This window comes from Sebastes umbrosus, chromosome 11 (genome assembly GCF_015220745.1).
Source record: "Sebastes umbrosus isolate fSebUmb1 chromosome 11, fSebUmb1.pri, whole genome shotgun sequence".
NCBI classification, from domain to species: Eukaryota; Metazoa; Chordata; class Actinopteri; order Perciformes; family Sebastidae; genus Sebastes; species Sebastes umbrosus.
Window position 1 is genome coordinate 29,990,106 of NC_051279.1, and position 21,047 is coordinate 30,011,152.

The 21,047-nt window shown below is 41.3% G+C and overlaps 1 protein-coding gene across 1 annotated transcript in view; it reads right to left on the reverse strand.

Annotated features, from left to right (window-relative positions):
* The window catches only part of me1 (malic enzyme 1, NADP(+)-dependent, cytosolic), a 97,277-nt gene extending 77,208 nt beyond the window's left edge, over window positions 1-20,069 (reverse strand). The window contains 2 exon segments of the mRNA XM_037785174.1: window positions 19,864-19,880; window positions 19,883-20,069. Of these exon segments, the coding sequence (XP_037641102.1) occupies window positions 19,864-19,880; window positions 19,883-19,994 (129 nt within the window). The 5' untranslated portion in view covers window positions 19,995-20,069.
* Between the last annotated feature and the right edge of the window lie 978 nt (window positions 20,070-21,047).

Consider the following 21,047-nt stretch of genomic DNA (forward strand, 5'->3'; position numbering starts at 1 on the left):
GAGAATCATACGCTAGCTGGCCTCTGCCCTCTGACGCATAAGACTGCTTTTCTGTTCGACACATGCAGGTGCAACAGTGTTTCCCTTAAAAAAAAACTCTCCTCCGACACCTCAGCCTTTATCAATTTATCATAAAGACAATGCAGCGCCTGACCTAAAACTATACGGTAACAAGCTCAGTGCAGAGGTCCGACCGTTTTATAAAAGCCAACTCGAGGGCCTTTAAGTGTTTTCTGTCATTGAAAAGTAAGAATGAAGGTTTTCTTAAACTATCCTAATTGTACACACAGAGTGAATGGGAGCTTTATTTATGGGCTCTGCCTGCAAGTGTAGCACTGAAGAATGGAAAACCCTGCACAGCCTGGTGCACATTACTTTGTATGCTCGTATGCATGACTGCATGTGCACGTATTTGTGTATGTCAGAGACAGTGAAAGAGTGTTTGTCCATTTTGCCGTACCGAGGGGAACCTTGAGACTGTCCAGAGCCCCCTTGAGGTCGGTCTACTGTTAAAAGGGAACTTCCCTCCTTGGTGGAAATTCCATTACAAACGGCCTCAATGAATCTCCTGTAACGACTTCATGGTAACACAAACGTTTGCTCAAGTGCAGTAAAGACCACCACATGAAAGGGGAGAGAGATGACATCTTTGTTTCTGCCATTCATTTAACATCTTTAAATTATGTGCAAAAGCTTTTTGTATGGAAATACGAGAAAGATCGGATATGTAGCCTACAGGAACTAATGTAATAACTACTCAAAACCTGACCCCTCAAAAAGAATTGTACAATCAGCCATTAATCTATAAAGATGTGATGATATTACATGTGGAAATCATTACACTAGGTTTTTATTGTATTTTTGATCCATCAATTTTTGCAATACTGTAATATCGCTTGTATTGGGCCAGTAAAATGAACGAGATCATAAAAGGGCAATAAAATGAGTAACTCAATGAGTGTTACTTCATGGCAATATTGGATTTTTAACCACGCTCACAGTGTGGCTTTAGGGATGGCAACGTTGGTTGGTCCAGACCGAAATATCTCAATGACTGTTGGGTTGGGTTTCCATGACATGTTGTACAAACATTCATGGTTCCTAGAGAGCTATCCAAGTGACTTTAGCCCTGACTTTTCCTCCAGCGCCATCCAAGTTTTCACTTATCCAGTGAAATATCTAATAGAGGGATTGGCACAAACTTTGGTACAGACATTCACGGTTATCAGACTGATGAATCATAATGACTTTGGTGATTATCTGACTTTTCCTCTAGTGCCACCGGCAGGTTTACATTTGTGGCTCTGAGTGAATTGTCTCAAAAACTACTGGATGGATTGCCATTGCCATCCCCTTAACTTTTCATCTTGTGCCATAATCAGATCAAAATGTCAGTTTGTCCAATACTTCTGTTTATGATCAAAAACCTGCAAAACAAATGGCATTCCCATCAATGTTCAGCAAGTGTAAACAAGTTCAGAAAATCCTTAAAAAGCATATGATAATGGGATTCACCATTTCCTGTCTAGAGGTCTGTTACTAACCAGAGCAGCATTTCCTGCTGGGTAAAGTGTATATGCCTTCCTTTGTGGGGCTCGTTGGTCTGGGGGTATGATTGAGAGGTCGTGGGTTCAAATTCCCAGCGAGCCCTTTTCCACAGCACGTCATAGTCATAGTAGGAAAAGCACTAAAACATTAAAGATGACTCTATTCAAGTGTTCCAGTAAGTCATGACAGTGTGACGGTGAGCCATGCAGCATGCACAATACCAGGACCCTGAAACTGAAGCAGCTAAATGGAATTCAGCCTTTACTAATTTCCTACTGTGACAAATGTCTTCCATGAAAAGACCCCTGGTTTCTTATCTGACGTCCTCCACCAGAAAGGTGACCAGTCATTGACAGCCAAGTTGCCAAATCAAGCACCTGATAAAGCACATAATGTTATTCTGAGTGTCTCGTTGGTCTAGAGGGTATGATTCTCGCTTTGGTGCAAGAAGTCTTGGGTTCAAATCCTGGACGAACCCAGAGTACAGAACTTTCAGTGTGAACTTTCATTTCACAGTTGAATTCAGTACTTAGCAAATGTGAAATGGTGGCTTTTTTCAATGTGAGTTATATGTCTTTATTTGCACCGTCTGCATGCAAAAGATGGGTTCCATAGTGTCATGCTCAGTCATCAGCACTCTGAATCCAGAAATCCAACTGAAGTTTGAGTCTTGGTAGAACCTTCAGCATGAAATTCACCAAATATCCATGCCGTGATCATAGGTAACTTCTCAGATTAGCTAATGCATGTACAGTAACAGTCATGAAGAGTTGTGCTATTTTGTTTTCCCATCTCTTCCATAATGACGTACTGTAATAGCCTGGATCCTGTAGTGGCTTAGAGGCAATCAAAGACAGCTCATTATCTCCCGTCTCTCTCCTCCTCGTGTTAGAAGACCTTCAGTGTTCAGTGGATTGCACACTGGGCCCAATAAACCTGCCAGAGGGAGAAACACCAGAGCACCTGTATAAAATACCAAACGAATGGCTCATTCAGTGTGAGACAACAGCACCGAGGCTGATCATCATGAGAGAAAGACCCCAAGTGAAGTCATACTATAACGTCATGACGTTACATTCAGTATGACATTTTACAGAAAGAAATGCAAGATACGGTACACACCCTTTATGACAAGGTCTGTTACATTAGTTCAAAGTAGGACTGGGTTTAAAAACCTCCCATACGTCTACAGTAGATCATACGTCTATTAGAGCCTGTTAGCTGGTATTGTGAGTGTATAGTTGTATAGTTTGCTACAGGAAGGTTAGAATTTATAGTCCACATCTAATCTTTACATTTTCTGTTGGTCCATAAATGCGCAGGAAAAAGTACAGGAATGTATAGGGCATGGATGTCACATAAAACTCACAAAGAGATGTTAATCATTTGTAGAGCAGAACGGAAACAACGCCTCAGACGATACAATGTCTCTGATAAACGGGTCAATGAGTTCAACACATATTTGTCTCCAAGTTATTTTTTGTACTTAATATTGATAAGACTCACACTTTGATACAGTAGATATCTTACAATGGCTAATCTCAGTCTGCTACTTAGTCTGTACAAAAGATAAAGTTCAGCAAAAGGTCACATGCCACTAAATGTTTGAAAGTGAATAAGAGATGCACCAATCCAACTTTTTCAGTCCCGATACGGATACGGATACCTGGGCTTTGGGTATCGGCCGATACCAAGTACTGATCCGATACCAGTGTTTAATTAATAAGCTGTATGCCTCACTGTGTGGAAGTGACTGGGATCATTCTTTTATGTGTAAAGCAACATCAGGCTTGACTTAAACATTGTTTTGTAAAACAAAATGTAAAATATAAATACAAATTTGTATTTTATTTATACAAATTGAATTTATTTTTATTATTTAAATAATAAATTGTACACCAGTAACTTGGTAACATTTTTTCGAAATAAACAGAATTTTTATTTATTATTAAAATAATAAGTTGTACACCGACAACTTGGTAAAAAAAATCTTCGAAATGAACAGAATTTGTAGTAATTATTAAATTAATAAATCGTACACCAGTAACTTGTTAAAAAATCTTCGAAATAAACAGGAATTACACTTCAAGTGTAAACCTTTTTAATGCAGTAACAGGAATTAAAATTCCAGTATATAATGTGTATATAGTATATCGTGCATCCCTAAAGTGAATGACATGAAATAAGAGTCATTTTCCCTCTTTTAGTAGAATGATCTACTGAATATGAAGCAAAATGACTGATCAGTGTCATTTTTTGCCCATGTAAGCTCTTCCTTCTGAACATGTTTGTATTCAGTGTGAAGCTATAGAGTACCAGGTTGCCCTATTGTGTCCAAATCCCGTAGATTTTCTCAGCAAAGGGACAGATGCCCCCCATCTGTTTCCTGCTAAAATGGCAGCCGTAGCAGGATTCAAGAGGATTGCCCTGCGAATAAAGCCCTCTAAATCTATCCCTTCCTCTCAGGAGGAAGAGAAAGAGCACACATCAGCTCCTATCCGTCTCTTCCCAGGATCTTACTGCCTGACTAAGCTTTTCCCCGATGAATGCCTCCCGACAAATGTGCCGTGTAAGGCCCGCATGTGCACTCTCATTCCTAAACAGATTCGGTCATTAGCAGGCCGAGGAATACGGCACTCAAACTTTGTTCAGAGGGCCAAACACATTAATCAGAAAGATAACTCGTGTTTTCTCTATCAACATGTCAGCACTGTGCCAATAATGCTGTTAAATAGGAGCACTGAGAAGAAGCAAAACAAGGAGCAATCAAGGCAGAAACACAGCTCTGTGTGCTGGCTCTTTATAATTTCATATGTTTGGTTTAGAAAAAGAGCTTGACCTACTCAATGTTTGTTTGATTACATGTCTTAATAAAACACTGCAATGTGTGTGTCTGGTAAAAAATGTAATTATTCTCAATTCATAAGCTTATGATGACCTATGTTAGCTTTTTGGCTAATGTGGAACTCGATACCATATGATGCACTGTAGCAGAAATTAGCATTACTTCCAAGGACTTAAAGGGACAGTTCACCCCAAAATCAACCGCGCAGGAGGAACCCCTGCATCTACTCAGGAACGAGAGGCTCGTGCACATGAAACGCGAGATGTAAACATTAATGGCGTCCTCCCAGCCTGAGCTGTAACATTAGCTCAGTGGTGCTAGTATCGGTTAGCTATAACCACTAACACGAGCCTCTCGTCCATGAGTAGATGCACGCTTCCTTCTGCGCGGTGATACGGTTGGCAGGTGCAGTTTGGTTAGAAAGAAAATAGTTCCTACATGAAACTGCTCATAGCAAGGTCTGTGGATTATCTTGAGTAACCAGGTCATGCTTTCTGGAGGGAGACATTGCTGTTGAGTTTTTCAGATGTATTTTTTTGGCGCTTTGAGCACCACAAGCAGAGTGCCATCTAGTTCCATTTTACTCGAGTTAAGGCAGACATCTCTACAGCCGATATCTCCAACACTTGGCAACTCACACCAAAACAATCTAGATTGATACGTAGGAGGAAAAAAATGCATTCTTGATTTTGGGGTGAACTGTACCTTTAAACTAGTGTAACCAGGTGAAAAATACAGGTAACAGAAACAAATAAATGTTATTGCAGTCCTGCAATGTTACTTAACACATGTATGCTAAAAGCTGTGTTTTATATTTTTCCTGTCTTCTCTTTTGTATAAGTGCCACAGCTGTATGTTTGTATTTTAGATCTATTTGTGCCATATTTTTTACTGTACTATAATCTTATTTTGAAAATGGAATTTGGGATTATTTGGACAATATTTTGCTTGACATTTATTTATTTTATTTTGCTTTCAATGAACAAAATAATCTTGGCATAACGAGAAATTAAGACCCCAGAAATAGTGTTTTGTGTGTCAACTCCCCTGACTTAACTAATTATAAAGCTTTCAGGATGGACTAATAATCAAATCCATTAGAGAGCAGACAGTGACTGTGCCTCTAATTCACTTCTCACCCTCATGAGTCATGATCCCCACCTAGCAATGAGCTCTGAGGCTGACCAAAAGGAGCGTCTTAGATTCCTCATTCATGAGCAAATATGAAAGCGCAGGGCTCCCTTAAATCAAGAGGTGTCAACTTGTGAATGTACAGACACGCTTGTTGGTCAAACAGCCTTGAAAACCGAGCCGCTGTTGACTTAGGGAGGGCAGCCTCGAGTGGGTGGAGGTAGCGGACACGTAGGGTTCTTCAAAACGCAGCCGATCCCCTTGAGGCAGCCTTTTCATGCTCCGCGGTCCAGGTCCCTTAGGAGCCTGAGTGCTGCCGGGAAAATGTCCAAGCCAATTCACTTTTGGCTGGTGGTGCTTCAGCATTCATTGGCCATGTTCAGGTGACAGTATGGGCCTCGACAGACACGTCTAACTGCACAGGTGTTTATGACTCTCTCCTCGTGGAGCAAAAACCAGGGAATAGTTTAATTAATTAAGGATATTTTAAAATCAGCAAACGGGTGAATTAAAGCTCATTTTACATTGGGGGGATAGCACCCTCTCTCAGTTCCCGCTCACCTCTGTGACTTCACTAACGGAGGTGCACCATAATACAAGTGTTTTCCTGTTGTGACTGCTAGTTTCTGTGACGACTGAAATTTCCTCTGAGCAAATGACCACCTACTTGGCAGCTGGTTCAGACAGTAAAAAAGTGAGAGAAAAGAACTCGTCTCTTCACAAAACAAACATCAGTGCTGTTAAAACGCAGGGAAAGGCCCTAACACTGTCACCACCAGGAAGGCTGTAGGTCATGGTTGTAATGGTAAAGGGCACAGCTCCTCACTTCAGAGAAACAGTTTGTCGTTTTTTTGAACGTCCTTGTTTGTGTTGGATGTGTTAGTGATGAGAGCATTTGGAGTCAGGGGAGAGATAATGGTAGGAGTGTTTTCTTAACCTGTAGAAGATGAAGAACTCATCCACACGTCTTCATGAAATAGGACACCTTGTGAGGCTAGTTTGTAAACTACTATAGCTGATGAGCTGCTATCTGCTAACACGCTAGCCAGCTTGCAAACTGACAGTTTGCTCAAACAACATATTTTTCCCATCAGCTCCTGTCTCATAACTTTTTGCAAACCATTCCTCTTTTATGGAGCAGTTTATACTCCAACAGAGGAGGATTAAATAAAAGTGGATGTTGCAACACAGCTAATAAGCTACGATTGCTTCCTCAACTTCTCCAGCTCTCAGGTCCCTCAAAGGTCAGCACTGCCAAGATGGTTTACTATTGTTCAACGGCACAAATTAGCGTGTCAAAGTTCACAAAGGTTGAGTGAAAAGTTTGCGTGGATTTACTTTTCCCCCCGTGAGCAAACCCAGTGATCGTAGCAACTCCGTTGGAATGCATTGATTTTAAATGCTTATGTGACCAGGCCTTTAGCCCGTTAACTGACTGTTTTACGGCTCTTTATCGCACCATTAATACAAACCTCCTCCTCGTTTTTATGACCACACAAAACCTGTCGATCAACACAGCATCAGTCTTAATGATAGCCATCTCTCCGACCTCGGGGAAACCATATGCACCTAGTACATACAGAGTGCTGAAACAAAATACCACTTTTAAATTCTCGTTGCTGTATCTTTGTGAAGACATGACAAGACCTCCGCCGCTCTGACTCTAAAATAACAGACAAAAGCAGCATTGAGGAGAAGAGGAGGGGAGGGGGAGAGACAGGTGAAAGAGGCTTGAGATGAGCTTCATAGGAAGGTGATGAGGCTCAGACTGTCTCCCTCTCTCTGTCTGGGACAAGCTAATGGCTCCTCCGTTGTCCTCCCATGAATGAGGACCACCTTACAAAAAACACACAAAAGTGAGCTGAGGAGGTAGGGCTATTTAGAAGGACCTGCCGCTGAATAAACACAGCATCACAATTGAGTGTGTGTCGAGACAGTCTGATCATATTACACTTTATTGGAGCCAGCCTTGAAGAAAACACTGATAAAAGCACTTATGGGGCCGCAGGTTAAAACCCTATTTAAACTGGTTTATGAACATGTTAGAGTGTGTGTGTGTGTGTGTGTGTGTGTGTAAAGCTCAAGTTGGGGTGGGTTACTGGAGGGGAACGAGGGTACACTTTCTCTCTGTCTGGCTGATCCACTCCGGTCCATCAGTGGAATGTCTGGTCACCAGCAATGCGTGCGGTCAACCTGGAACACCTGGCCACACCTGGGACAACCCACCCACCCACACCCACATCCACACCCACACACACACACACACACACTCAGATATCCATGGAGCTCACTCTGCAGTCCACCCAGTGAGGAGGATTGACAAGTGCAGCTGCTCTGCGTAAAGTCTGAACAGAGACAGGTTTGTTCCATTTTCACCACTCAGTTAAACGAAGGCTTGTAATCTTGACTGGCAACATCATCGAGTTCAACCTCACATAACCACTGTCATCCACCTCGAAAGAGCCCGTAATACACACACACAACTGGCGTTTTCACATCATTTCTGCCCCACCCAGAGACAGTGCAGCAATGTCAGAATGCCCTGTGCAATGGTCTACGGAAAATTATACTCACAAATGATTGAGATTAAAATAAAAAAATGTGAGTAGCAACGCAGCCGATGTTTCCACACACATTTGCCAACCCGATATTATGCCAAAGCATGTAATAGACCCGCCTCTCCACCAGAGGACAGAGTGTCACGCCGAATTCATGCCAGGCAGCGGCGAAGTGCGGCTCACCTCAATTACATTTTTCTGCCGCCGTGAGGTGTTTTCATGTGTTTTAGGTGATTCTTGAAACGATAGGTCAACGTGTCACAGGAGTCACAGGATCTGTTCATTGACTGGTTGCGGGTCCTCTCTGGCCGCATTTCGCCGCAGAATCAAACAACCGCAGCTCGCCGAGCTTGGGCGCGGCCGCCGAAGCTTTTCATAGACATTGCATGGCAGCTCGCCACAGGCCGCACTTTGCTGCCGCTCTGTTGTGAATTCTGCATCAGTGTCACAATTTGCACGTATTTGGTCATAAAACAAAGTATTGAATATTAACATTTTTGACCTGATGATGCTGGGGAGCACCAAAAGTATAGGCTTAATTCATCCTCTGGGATCAGTAATATCTGAACAAACTTTCTTGGCAATCCCTCTGATACTTGTTGAGATATTTCAGTCTGGACAAAAGTGGTAGACCGACCACTAATGTGGCTAAAACTCAGCCGACCTGCACCTCTAAATCTCCCTCATTATCATGTGATATCTCATTTGTTTAAAATCCAAAATGTTAAAAAAGACAAGTTACTGTTTTACAGGGAGTTATGTGCACTGATTTCCTGGAGTTTTGTTGTCTCCATGCGATGTCACTGCTTCCAGTCTTTATGCTAAGCTAAGACAATTTGCACACCAGCAGCTTTAGCTTCATATCTATTTTAGAGACCTGACGTGGTATCAGTCCCGTCATCTAACTCTCAGCAAGAAAACAAATAATTATATTTCCCCAAACTATTTAAAGACTCATAGGGTAAAACTTGACATTTGTCAGAATCATCATCATTAAGGGCTCATGGTTTACTTCTTATCTTATCTAGTCAAGAAATAACAGTGAATTATTGACTTTAAAACCACTCCTCTATCATCACAAACATCCAGAGGATTTTCCCTCGGATGTGAAATGTTGATGGTACGATGGATAGGGGCCAGATAGCTGAGACACTGATAAATGTAGAAAGATTACCAAGGTCCATGGGAACCTTGGCTAGCAGCGCAAACAAAGCATTGCTGTAATGCTTCACCAACACAAGTTGTCAGCACAAATCTTTTATTAGTCTTGACTGTGCAGAAAACAAAACTTTATTCGTGTGTCATGCTTACACGGTGACTCAGTGGGAATCAAAACTCCCGACGGCATCGAGTAAAGTCAGCGTCGGGTCATGCAGCTGTTTTTCTCACTGGCACCTTTTACCAATTGTGACATAATTCTATTAGAGTGCATGCACTGTTATAAACACCCTTATCGGGCCTCGCTAGAAACACAGAGCGGCTGGAGTGCATTATGTTACACGTGGAAAACTCAGCAGATCAGTCGCAACCAACAAAGCATGACACATGCCCAAAGGACAGGACTCAGAGAGCCACAAAGATACAGAAATATATCCATGTGTGAATGAAAAGCTCGGCTTATTTGTTTGTTTGTTGCTAAATTTATTTATGTGGGTCTCGGTTAAAAGAAAATGCAAACGTGGTGAGGGGGGAAAAGTGTTTTCTGGGAGGAAAAGTCGACGAGTGTAGCAGCCAAACCAGAGTAAATCTAACATGAGAGCCTAATTACTTCCAGTTGCTACAGAGGGTTATCAGGAGCGTCGCCATTTGGAAACACATCCTCAACGCCCAATCAGATACACTGTTGTTCAGCGCTCGCCAAGAATTCTTACTTTCAGTCTTTCATCTGACGGGCCCGTCTTGCGATGTCGCATGTGGAGCCTGTGGTTACAAATGGGGCATCCGATTGCAGCTGGTTGTCTGGGCACAAGATCTCCGTTTCACTCAGTGTTCGTAGGCTCAAATGAAGCATCATGTTAGTGATTATATAAACCGCAATAAACAGAACATTACTGTTTAATCAAGGGGATCAATATGAGTTCTTGGGATTTGGCGCTATGTAAGCATGAATGACAGCACCATTTCTCACTCAGTGCTGTATTTGAATACAAGTCTTTGTGAGTATTCCACTATTCATTATTGTCAGGTTTGATGTTTTTGTGCAAACAAGTAGGATGGGCTGCCAGACAGCCTCTGTGAAACTGTTTTTTTTTTTTAAATAGATATTTTAATGCCAGAATTGATATATTTGCTTCATTTGAGTCTATGTGGAGGTAGAAGGAAGTTACCGCTTTTATTGTTGTAGTCTGAGTAACGTGACATCATATCCGTTCTGCATTCGTCACCGAAACAAACCACAGAAAGCTGAAACGAGAAAGTAGAAAACGGCGGCGGTTCGACGTGGATACGACCTGCACCCTCACATGTTAAATCCATAGTGGTAAACACTACACATCCAGTAAAGTATGGAAACACTTTGGGTTTCACACAAAAGCAGAGCTAGACATCACGGCTAAAGCTGCATGCTAACTCTATCACAGACAGGAAACGTTATCATATCGCGGTAACGTGCGGTCAAGCCAGCTGTCACTCTCATGTACCGCACCTTACCGCGATACGATAATGTGCGGTCAAGCCAGCTGTCACTCTCATGTACGTGGTCAAATGGGCCGTCCATACAACTGTAGAGCACCCATATACTGACATTTATGTTAAATGCATTCAAACGGCCCCGATGGAGCTGAACATGGATGTATAAAGAGAACGGAGCTGAAGGGAGAGCTAAAGACGGACTTGGCGAAGTTAGCGGAAGTATACACGTGTGACTACGTCCGGTTTCCAAAAACAAAGTGAACTGTATATACAAAATACATATATGGAGTTAAGATTGATTGGATTATATCCACCAGAAGTATAAAACATTACATGCCTCTTATAAATTAAAAAGAAAATACCACTAATTTGTGAGGGAAATGTCTTTATTCTTTGACTTTTGGGTTGCTGAAAAAAAAATAATAATTCCTGACAATGACTGATATATTTGACTTTAAGACATCTCTGACTACATACATGCTGAAAATCAAACATTTTTACTGTATTAATTTAAATATTTTCCAAAGTAAAAGTCCCTAGAAGTGTATGATTGAACTTTTTCCCCATGGTCTAGTGTTAAAAAAGTTAACAAAAATCACGAATAAATCTATAATATTGAATCACAATACTTAAAAATCACAATATACATTGAATCGGCACCCAAGTATCGTGATAGTATCGAATCGGGAGATAGGTGAATCGTCCCAGCCCTAAAAAGAGGTCAACAAACAGACAGGAGCCGCAGTTTTCATTCTCTCCAACCTTTATGACTGAGTGCACTTCACCTACAGTACAGAGCCAGTGAATGGGCATCTGTTGGCCCGCCGACACACCGACAGCTCAGTTGAGTGTTTGACGTGAAACAGCATCCCTGATTGGGCGCTAAGAGCATTTTTAAGGAGGCTGTTGTTGTTGTTGTTTTTCAAGGCCGCAGGGCAGGCGGAACCAGCGTCAGAGGGCCGGGATTCACACAGATGCCTCATTAATGTGTGATCAAGCGGAGAGACAGAGGACGTCTGTGAAGCGTGGCCAGCGCTCTCTTCCCCACCACAGAGAACCCTTTCTACACCACCGCGCACCCCACTTCATCTCTTTATTGCACGGCGAGCACACACAAAACACACCTATAATATCCGGTTCCACCTCTGGAGAGGGGAGGAGGAGGGAGCCAAAGAGTAAAAGGGAAAGCACACGCATCAGCTCCACACGTAGAAAGTGTGAGAGAGGAGAGATTAAAAGGAAATCGAAGCCCGTGGATGTGAGGACAGGCTGCTTTCAGCGCTGCGTCCCTCAGCATCAATTAGCAGGTTGTGCTGTGACTGGCTCCTGTTAGAGGTGAGGTGGGCCAGCTGAGGGAGGTAAACACACCTCATCCTCTGGGCTTGCTGAAATCAGACGAAGGGCAACAATGTGCCACTGCCTGAGCCACAGAAGCCCGCCTGTGCCTGGCCACTAACACTCTTTAGCAGTCATTTCCTACCTTCTCCTCCAATTTCCTCGCCCCGGTTCATGTACAGGGCTGACAGTGGACGGTTCACCTGACTGCATAAGAAACCCTTTTTTTCTGCCATGACTCTAACCTGTGTGTGTTTGAGGGAGCCTGTGTTTTGGGTCACTTTAGAAGAGTGATGAGAGGCTCAGGTTGATCAGATGCAACCACCAACCAAGGTTAGCTTAATGCCTGCTGTGCAGCATAACTCAGCAGAGGAATAGTTGTGTTTTGGTATCTCCTCTAACCAAAATAGAGTGGTACAGGAATGAGTCATAAAATCCAGAAATGAGTTAGCATTTTGGTTCCCACGTCTGGAAGTCAATGGGTTTTTAGTTAGATGTCTGAAATAAGGTCTGCGGTTAACACAAGCTGAAGAGATTTTAACGTTTTTTTCTACGATATAAAATCAGTAAATACCCCACTCGTGAATTTTTTAGTCTTCAAAAAGGCGGTTACTAACAAGTGGCTAAATGAGACTACTAAACGTCATCACGCCGACTCGTCCGCCTTTCCAGCCTCGTTGTGTTTATACTCATGCTCATGCGACCGCGGTGTAGTCCGTTTATAGTGTTAGCTTTTTACTTCTGCCGATTGCATTTACGCTTCAAAAATCATTTTACGGAACAAAACATGTAAGTATCATAAATGTTTGTTTGCCACAGAGCTTATTTTCTGCAATAATCCAAAACCCAATGGAACGATCCCATTGGATTTTTGTCGAGGAACCCAGGGCGATGCTAACTTCCTGGTTGGCCTACAAAAATACGTCATCCCTGTAGCACTCTATAAGGTCATTATATAATCACGTAAAATGGTGACATACACTATCAGGGTTATAGCAAGATATCTACGCTTGTCAGAATATATAAAAACAAAACTACAATTACCGCCTCATGGCCATTGCCGCCAAATTTGAAGAAATTCCCTTCAGGCATTCCTGAGATATCATGAGAATGAGACATACGTGAGGTAACAGTGACCTTGACCTTTGACTTTTGACCACCAAAATGTAATCAGTTCATCATTGAGTCAAGGTGGATGTTTTGATTGAAGAAATTACCTCCAGGCATTCCTGAGATATCGTGTTCACAAGAAGGGTACGGACAGTCAGACAAACAGACAGACGGATGACCTAAAAACATAATGTCTCCAGCCACGTCTGTCGCCGGCGGGGAGGCATAAAACCTTTTTCTTTTGGAAAAAAAAACCAGACACCGTGGTTTTAGAAATGCCCTTTTGTTTTCTTAGTGGCCTGATTGAACAAACTACTGTGTTGTGTACAAGCTGTCAGAGCAGACTCCTCAGATCCTCGTTGCTTAAAGTTTCAAGCCCAGTTTTTGCACTCATGCAATTAATCTTATTAAACCACAACTACTTTTTTTTTCCAAAACAATGTAACAGCACAAACTGTGAGCTCATTCGGGATGGTCAACTGTAAAGAGAGAAGAAAAGCCTCCTTGTAAACAGAGGAACAAAGAACTGTGGCTCTCGTAACATTCACTCTTAACATTACTCAGAAGAGACACTAAGAACATGGAGAAAGAACGCAATAAGACAAATGTACGAGGGCGTCTTAAAAGTGTGAGTAAAATGATATTTCTGTGTCTCTATGGCACTTTATGATAGAAAACCGTCCCATAAAAGGCTCCAGATTTGAATGTCTGAGGCCTGGTTCTCAACAGGTCTTTATTAAAACAGACCAAATATAGTGTAACATCCTAAGTGCTAGACCGGTCAGTGCTCTCACATGAATTTAGGTCAACCTATCGAGCCCTCTTTAAGAGCCCTCTTGTACACTGGGTCCATTCAGGGCCCCCGAGGTGTAAATTGAGATGTAAACAAACAGTTTACTGGGGCAGGTTTAAGCGCTGAAGCTATAGGTCCCAGACTGACCTCTGTTACAAACAATCACCTCAGTCTAAGGAGATTTTAAAAAAGAAACTATTTGAAATCAGATCAGTGAGGCAAAAAATAATGCTTTCTTAACAAATTCAAACTACGTCAACGGAAAATCAAAGGGGGGTTTCAAGATGGCGACTTAGTAGCTGGTATAGACAGAGCTCTGACCTGAAGCTACACCGGGTCAAATGGTGCCAATATTAACGTGAGCAATGATGCGTATTTTCTGAAGCATTGAGAAAACATTAGCCCCCTTCCCCACTTCCTACCCCCCTTTTCCAGGCCCCATTCATCGGACCAAACCCATCTTTGACTTCTGCGTTCATTTTGATCTCAACTACACACCTGTAAAATGTTGTGACTACATCTTGCACGGTTGTGACGCTACTGTGACAAAAATAAAATGGAGATAAAATCTTTCCACGGACAGACAGAAAGACATATTAACACCTGGCAAAATATTCAAAATCACTTCTGTGGTATTTCCTGCTACAGTAAGTGTCTTCAGGACCATATTTTGCTCAGAGACTCACAAGGTGAAAACAACACCAGCCTCGCTGTCACGGCTGGTAACAAACATCAGGTTGTGCAGGTTCTGCAGGACGTGTTATGGTTAAAGTGTAACTTCACCCCCAGGTCTGAGCCTCAGTCCACCCACTGCAAAAATTCGAAAAATGCTAAAAACTGGGCGAGTGGCTGAGCGATGAAACCACGCCTACTGACGAAAGCCTTAACGCAGCGTCAACAGACACAGCTAGCTACAGTAGCTTGGAAAATAGTGATATGGGGCACTGAATATGATGAATTTAATGTTAATCAGGTCACAAATGAGACAAGAATTAGCACCCCGTAGTCCCTCTGCCTCCCCGCTGCTGGGAGATCACAGACAGATCATCATGGAGTGGCAGTCCACTCTTCTCCCAGTCAAACAAGTCTCCCAGCGGTAGGAAGAGACCCGTTGTTACGCTAACTGTAACGAGCGTAACGTTAGCATGAAAGCATGGTGGAATTATCAAGGTAATGTTAGCTAGCTAACTAGCCAGCCGCTGAATGAGTAAATGCTTCATCCACACTCTTGTCACAGCGTAGCAAAGCACATTGCTATCACCAAATAATCAGTCAATAACACTGATTCACCAGATTTTGTAATGTGCTTAATTTCCAGTCCACAGAAAGGAGAGAACATGCCTACTGTATGCTGTGCTGACATTGTAATGCTGAATAAGTGAAAACGATAGATGCTGTAGAGAGAGGCGAGGAAGGGGGGTCTGATTTTGTTGAAGTGTGCAGTTACACTTTATATAAATTGTGAAATCTTGGCATGCTAGTGTGTCTCTAAATGAGAGCCATATTTCCTCTAAATCATATCACTTTCTGTCAAAAAGAGGATGTAATTCTATTTGTGCTACAAGAACAGAACCTCTTTCTGTTTTATAATGCAATCAAACTGACTTCCTGACTTCTAGTATTAGTGCCCATTTTCACATTGACAGTCTGGTTTGTTTTGGTAAACTTATTCAAAAAAATATTTTTTTGGATTTGTTACATTTCCACACACAGCATATTTATATGAATGATTAAACAAACATGATTGACTCTTTACTGATATCTCTCACAACAAAACGTGACATTTGTGTCTCTGGTTGGTGTGAAAGAGTGTCATAATTTTTTTATTAGCCATAATGCATCAGTGCACACACACCTCACCTCCCCCTGCCACACCATGCACGCTTACACATGTGAAAACAAACACACATGGTTGATGTGCAGCTTGTGGCAGTCTCAGGAGTGGAGTCATTAACTCGCCTAACAAACCGGTCTCTGTGCAGCCCCCGGCTCGACCACTCCTCTCTCCACAGACACTGGCCTGTTTGAACTCCACTGTCTGACTTATCAGCTCACTGTTTACACCACCCAACTGTGGTATACTGACTGTAACCTTTATCAGAGTAGAACAGCTTTTAAAGGTCCCATGTTGTGCTCATTTTCAGGTTCATACTTGCATTTTGTGTTTCTACTAGAACGTGTTTACATGCTGTAATGTTCAAAAAACCCTTTATTTTCCTCATACTGTCTGCCTGAATATACCTGTATTCACCCTCTATCTGAAACGCATTTCAACGGAACTGCAAAGGATTTGCGTTGCTATGCAATAGTTTGGGTCCCTGTTTACTTCCTGTCAGTTGATGTTATTTACATACACTGCAACAGGAAATAAACTGGGACACGTTTACAATGTTTATGTTTAAAACCGTGTAATGCTGTATTGTATATTTGTGACATCACAAATGGACAGAAATCCTAACGGCTTGTTTCAAACGCACAATTTCTGAATACGGGCTGTGTGTATTTCTCAGTATTTTGAGCGTTTTGATAGTTTAACAGTATTTATAACTTAAACTTTATAGCACTTAAACCTGCTTTATAAAAGACATGAAAATTTCACTTTTTACAATATGGGACCTTTAAAAAAAAAATTAGGGCTGTCAATAGATTAAAATCTTTAATCGTGATTTATCGCACATTTTTATCTGTTTAAAAATGTACCTTAAAGGAGATTTGTCAAGTATTTAATACTCTTATCAACATGGGAGTGGTCAAATATGCTTGCTTTATGCAAATGTATGCATATATTTATTATTGGAAATCAATTAACAACACAAAACAATCACAGATATTGTCCAGAAACCCTCACAGGTACTGCATTTAGCATAAAAAATATGCTCAAATCATAACATGGCAAACTGCAGCCCAACAGGCAACAACAGCTGCCAGTGTGTCAGTGTGTCAGTGTGCTGACTTGACTATGACTTGCCCCAAACTGCATGTGATTATCATAAAGTGGGCATGTCTGTAAAGGGGAGACTCGTGGGTACCCATAGAACTCATTTACATTCACATATCTGGAGGTCAGAGGTCAAGGGGCCCCTTTGAAAATGGGCATGACAGTTTTTTCTCACCAAAATATAGCGTAAGTTTGGAGCATTATTTAACCTCCTTCATGACAAGCTAGTCTGACATGGTTGGTACCGATGGATTAGCTATAATGGAATAGCTAGAACAGCTTTAAAACTGAGCCCACTACAACCTAAAAACTGTATGTTGCGTTAATGTGTTTAAAGAAATTAGTGGCCTTTAAACAAATTTGCGGTAACGCCATGTTAACTTTGACAGCCCTATTAAAAATGTATAGTGATTGGACTACTGTATCTGCAAATTCAGAGTGAAATAAACCAGAATAGTTTAAAGATTAGACATGGACACTAGACAGGCCTACAGTTTTTCTGTAGCCTCCAAGAGGGAAACATATGTGGCCAGTGAGAGTGCAGAAAACAGCTCAAAGGGAATAAATAGACCGTTCAAGTGTTCTAAAATTAGTCTGACATTGACAAAGAGCGGTCAGACCACGCTCTGTTTGTAGAGCACACTTGACATCGGAGTGGCCCTGAATTCAGCCAGTTGTTTAGAGGGTCAGTCAGCACCATGGACAGAGACCCTGTCACCACAGCTTGACCTCTGGGGCCCAACGCCACCACACAAACCAGGAGAAAACACTGGAAAGGCTCAAACTAAGGTTGCCAGAGGCTCTTTTGTTAAGGATTTGTTTAAAGCATGGGAAAAAAATACTTCAGGCTAATACAACAGCAACAACTGGTCAGATGAATCATGTTATAGAAATCAGGCATTTCCCTACATGCAAATTCCCCTTATCTCATGATCTAGCCTACAAGGAAGCTGCTGAGCTCAGCATTATTTGTTGCATGATTAAGCAACTTCCAACTTTGTTCCTCATTTTACTTTAACCCTCTGAGGCCCACAATAGACCTGTTTTTGTCTTTTTTAGGGGGGCACAGTACAGGGGGTCTTTAAGGGGAGGTAGCAGGTCAGCAGTAGATGTCACATAGAAGTGTTGTACATCTTCTGAACGCTGGGAACCTGGAGATTAATTTGAGATGCAGCTCAGCACTGTCACGTTTTTTCTAGTCATAATTCAGAAATATACACTAATTCAATATTTAAAATAAATTGTAAAAGTATATAAGGGTATAGAGAACATTATGATTGAAGTATATGATGGTCATCCTCACGCTCTACACTATTATGTCTCATAAGTTGTTGCAGCAGTGTCGGGGTTGATATCATTTCTTAAACAGATTTGGTGATAAATGTAACCATTTTTTACCACTCGAGAATAGATCTAAATTATCAATAATTCGTCCAAAAAAAACACGTTAAGACACCAAGACCTTGAGGAACACCACAGAAAAATCCATGCTGTGATTTGGTTTAAAAAACTTTTGACATTTTGAGATTTCTGTAAGAATTATTAGATTAGATGGCGAGCACTTCTGTTCTGGAAACTGCTCCGAAACCCTCTTTATTGTCAATCTACCTAGGAAAGCCACCCATCCTCTGAATGCTCTAGGTCTCTAGTTTGTGGTTGTAAAGTTTCATGAGGCTGTGATTATCCTAGAGGTCACCATAGGTCAGTTTATACAGTGAGATCAAGTTTAAAAAAAAAAAATGGTCTCACTACAATGAAATGGCTACTATGGGGACTAACATCATCACACATGAACACAGTTGGGCTCATTGGATCCACAAGAGTCTCAGCTTTACAGTGATACCTTATTTTATAATTCTAATAATAATTTATGTAATTCTAAGACTGTTTAGGGACCCCAGTATGCAGAAATATTCAAATACACCATTTTAAGAATAGGTGAAAATAATACATTTACACTGCATGCAAAAAACTGCATGTGATTATCATAAAGTGGGCTTGCCTGTAAAGGGGAGACTCGTGGGTACTCATAGAACCCATTTTCATTCACATATCTTAAGGTCAGAGGTCAAGGGACCCCTTTGAAAATCACCATGCCCGTTTTTCCTCACCAAAATTTAGCCCAACTTTGGACCTTCCCAACAAGCTAGTATGACATGGATTTCTTAGGTTTTCTAGTTTCATATGATATCTGAACCTGTTACAGCCTCTGAAAGACAGTAAAGTCGCAGGTCTCAGAGGGTTGAGAAGAGAAAGTGAAAACAAGCATTGATCTTAAACACTCATAGGGGCAATAATGTCTTGTCTTGACAACATATGAGCTGCCACAGTGAGCTCACAGCAGCTTGGCACAATATGCTGAATCACACAGGCTTAATTCATTAATGTACTACTGCTGCTACAGTCTTTATAAAGCAACATAAGACAGGGCAATATCATCAGTGTGTACTACACCGTTTGGTCTCTTTAAATCTAAATATAACCCCCTCTAAAGCTGATACCTAAACCTCCTGGCTAATGGTGCGTTCACGTGCTACTTGAGGGGCTCCGACCAGCGCTCCATAAACAAAAACAGGAAGACTTTCACAGCCTTTTAGCTAAATGATTAAATACACCTACTACCTTATATTTTCAAATAGTATTGATGGTTGCTGTTTAGGTAGTGAAGAATAATAAGGGGAACCTCACTAAATATGTGGCAAAATGTAGCCACATAAGCTGAGCTAGATGTCAATCTTTAGCATTAGCACTACTCATTAGCAAAACGTTGTTGTAGGCCTATAAACCAACACTGGTTGAGCATATCCACACCCTAAAAGTTAAAGCTGAACACTTTGCTATGATATTACAGAACATCTCAATTATCCTCTGTATGCAGAGTTCTAATATTTCCTACAGCGCCTGAAGGCAGCAGCTGGCTTGTCACCCATCCACAGAAACAAGCAGTAAACTCTCTAACTGTCTCCACACTGACCTTGTTCATCGGGGGTGTCGGGTGACGTCGTAGCCCCTCTTCTTGGTGTAAACAAAGGTTTTTGAGTTGTCTTCGGACTTGTGCATCTCCGTTTCCACCGACTCCCGTCTGACCAGACCGGAGCGTGCCATGTTGTTGGCTCTGTAACTAGAGAGACGGTGAACTGTTGTGAACGCAACAAGTGGATGCGCAGGTCTGACAGCTGACAGCTCGCGCCTCTGTAGTGGATTCTCCTTATCAATGAGGCTGTTTCCCCTGAAGGTCTTGATGTGTGCAAAGTCCCTCCGTGTAGAATCACCTGGCAACAGGTGCTTCTTAGGAACACACAAATGTACAAACGACTTTACTTTATGCCTTATTTTTTTGCTATTTAATGAAGATTAAATATGAATTAATAACAACATAGTTTCAAACAGTATTGCAGCAGGAGTTTTATTGGGTTAATTCTAAGGCTCCCCTCACCAAAAAGATGTTTATTCAAGTGTGCTATTAGAAGCCTATAGGCCTACTATTTTTAAACTTAAAATAAGACAGTACGCTTTCAATTTACTTTGTATGTACTTATCAGAGATATACTGAACAAAATTATACTTAAGTGTACTTGGCTTATACTGATAAGTATACAGAAAAGTCCAAGTATACTTGGCATATGCTGACAAGTATACAGAAAAGTTAAGTATACTTGTCTTATACCGACAAGTACACAGAAAAGTCTAAGTATACTTGGCTTATGCTGACAAGTATACAGAAAAGTCTAAGAATACTTGGATTATACTGACAAGTATACAGAAAAGTCTAAGTATACTTGGTTTATGCTTACAAGTATACAGAATAGTCTGAGTATACTTGGCTTATACTGATAAGTATAGAAAAAAGTCCAAGTATACTTACTGACAAATTTACAGAAGTCTTAGTATACTTGGCTTATACTGACAAGTACACAGAAAAGTCTAAGTATAATTGGCTTATGCTGACAAGTATAGAGAAAAGTCTAAGTATACTTACTGACAAGTTTACAGAAAAGTCTAAGTGTGGCGGTACTGAGTTCCCCAGACTTTAGTTGTTCAGTCAGAAGACTGAAAAACAGTTCCCATCCACATAATAATATAAAATAAAATGCCTTCTTAATAATAATAATGAACAAATGCCTCTTCAATAATGAACAAATGCCTCTATATTAACAA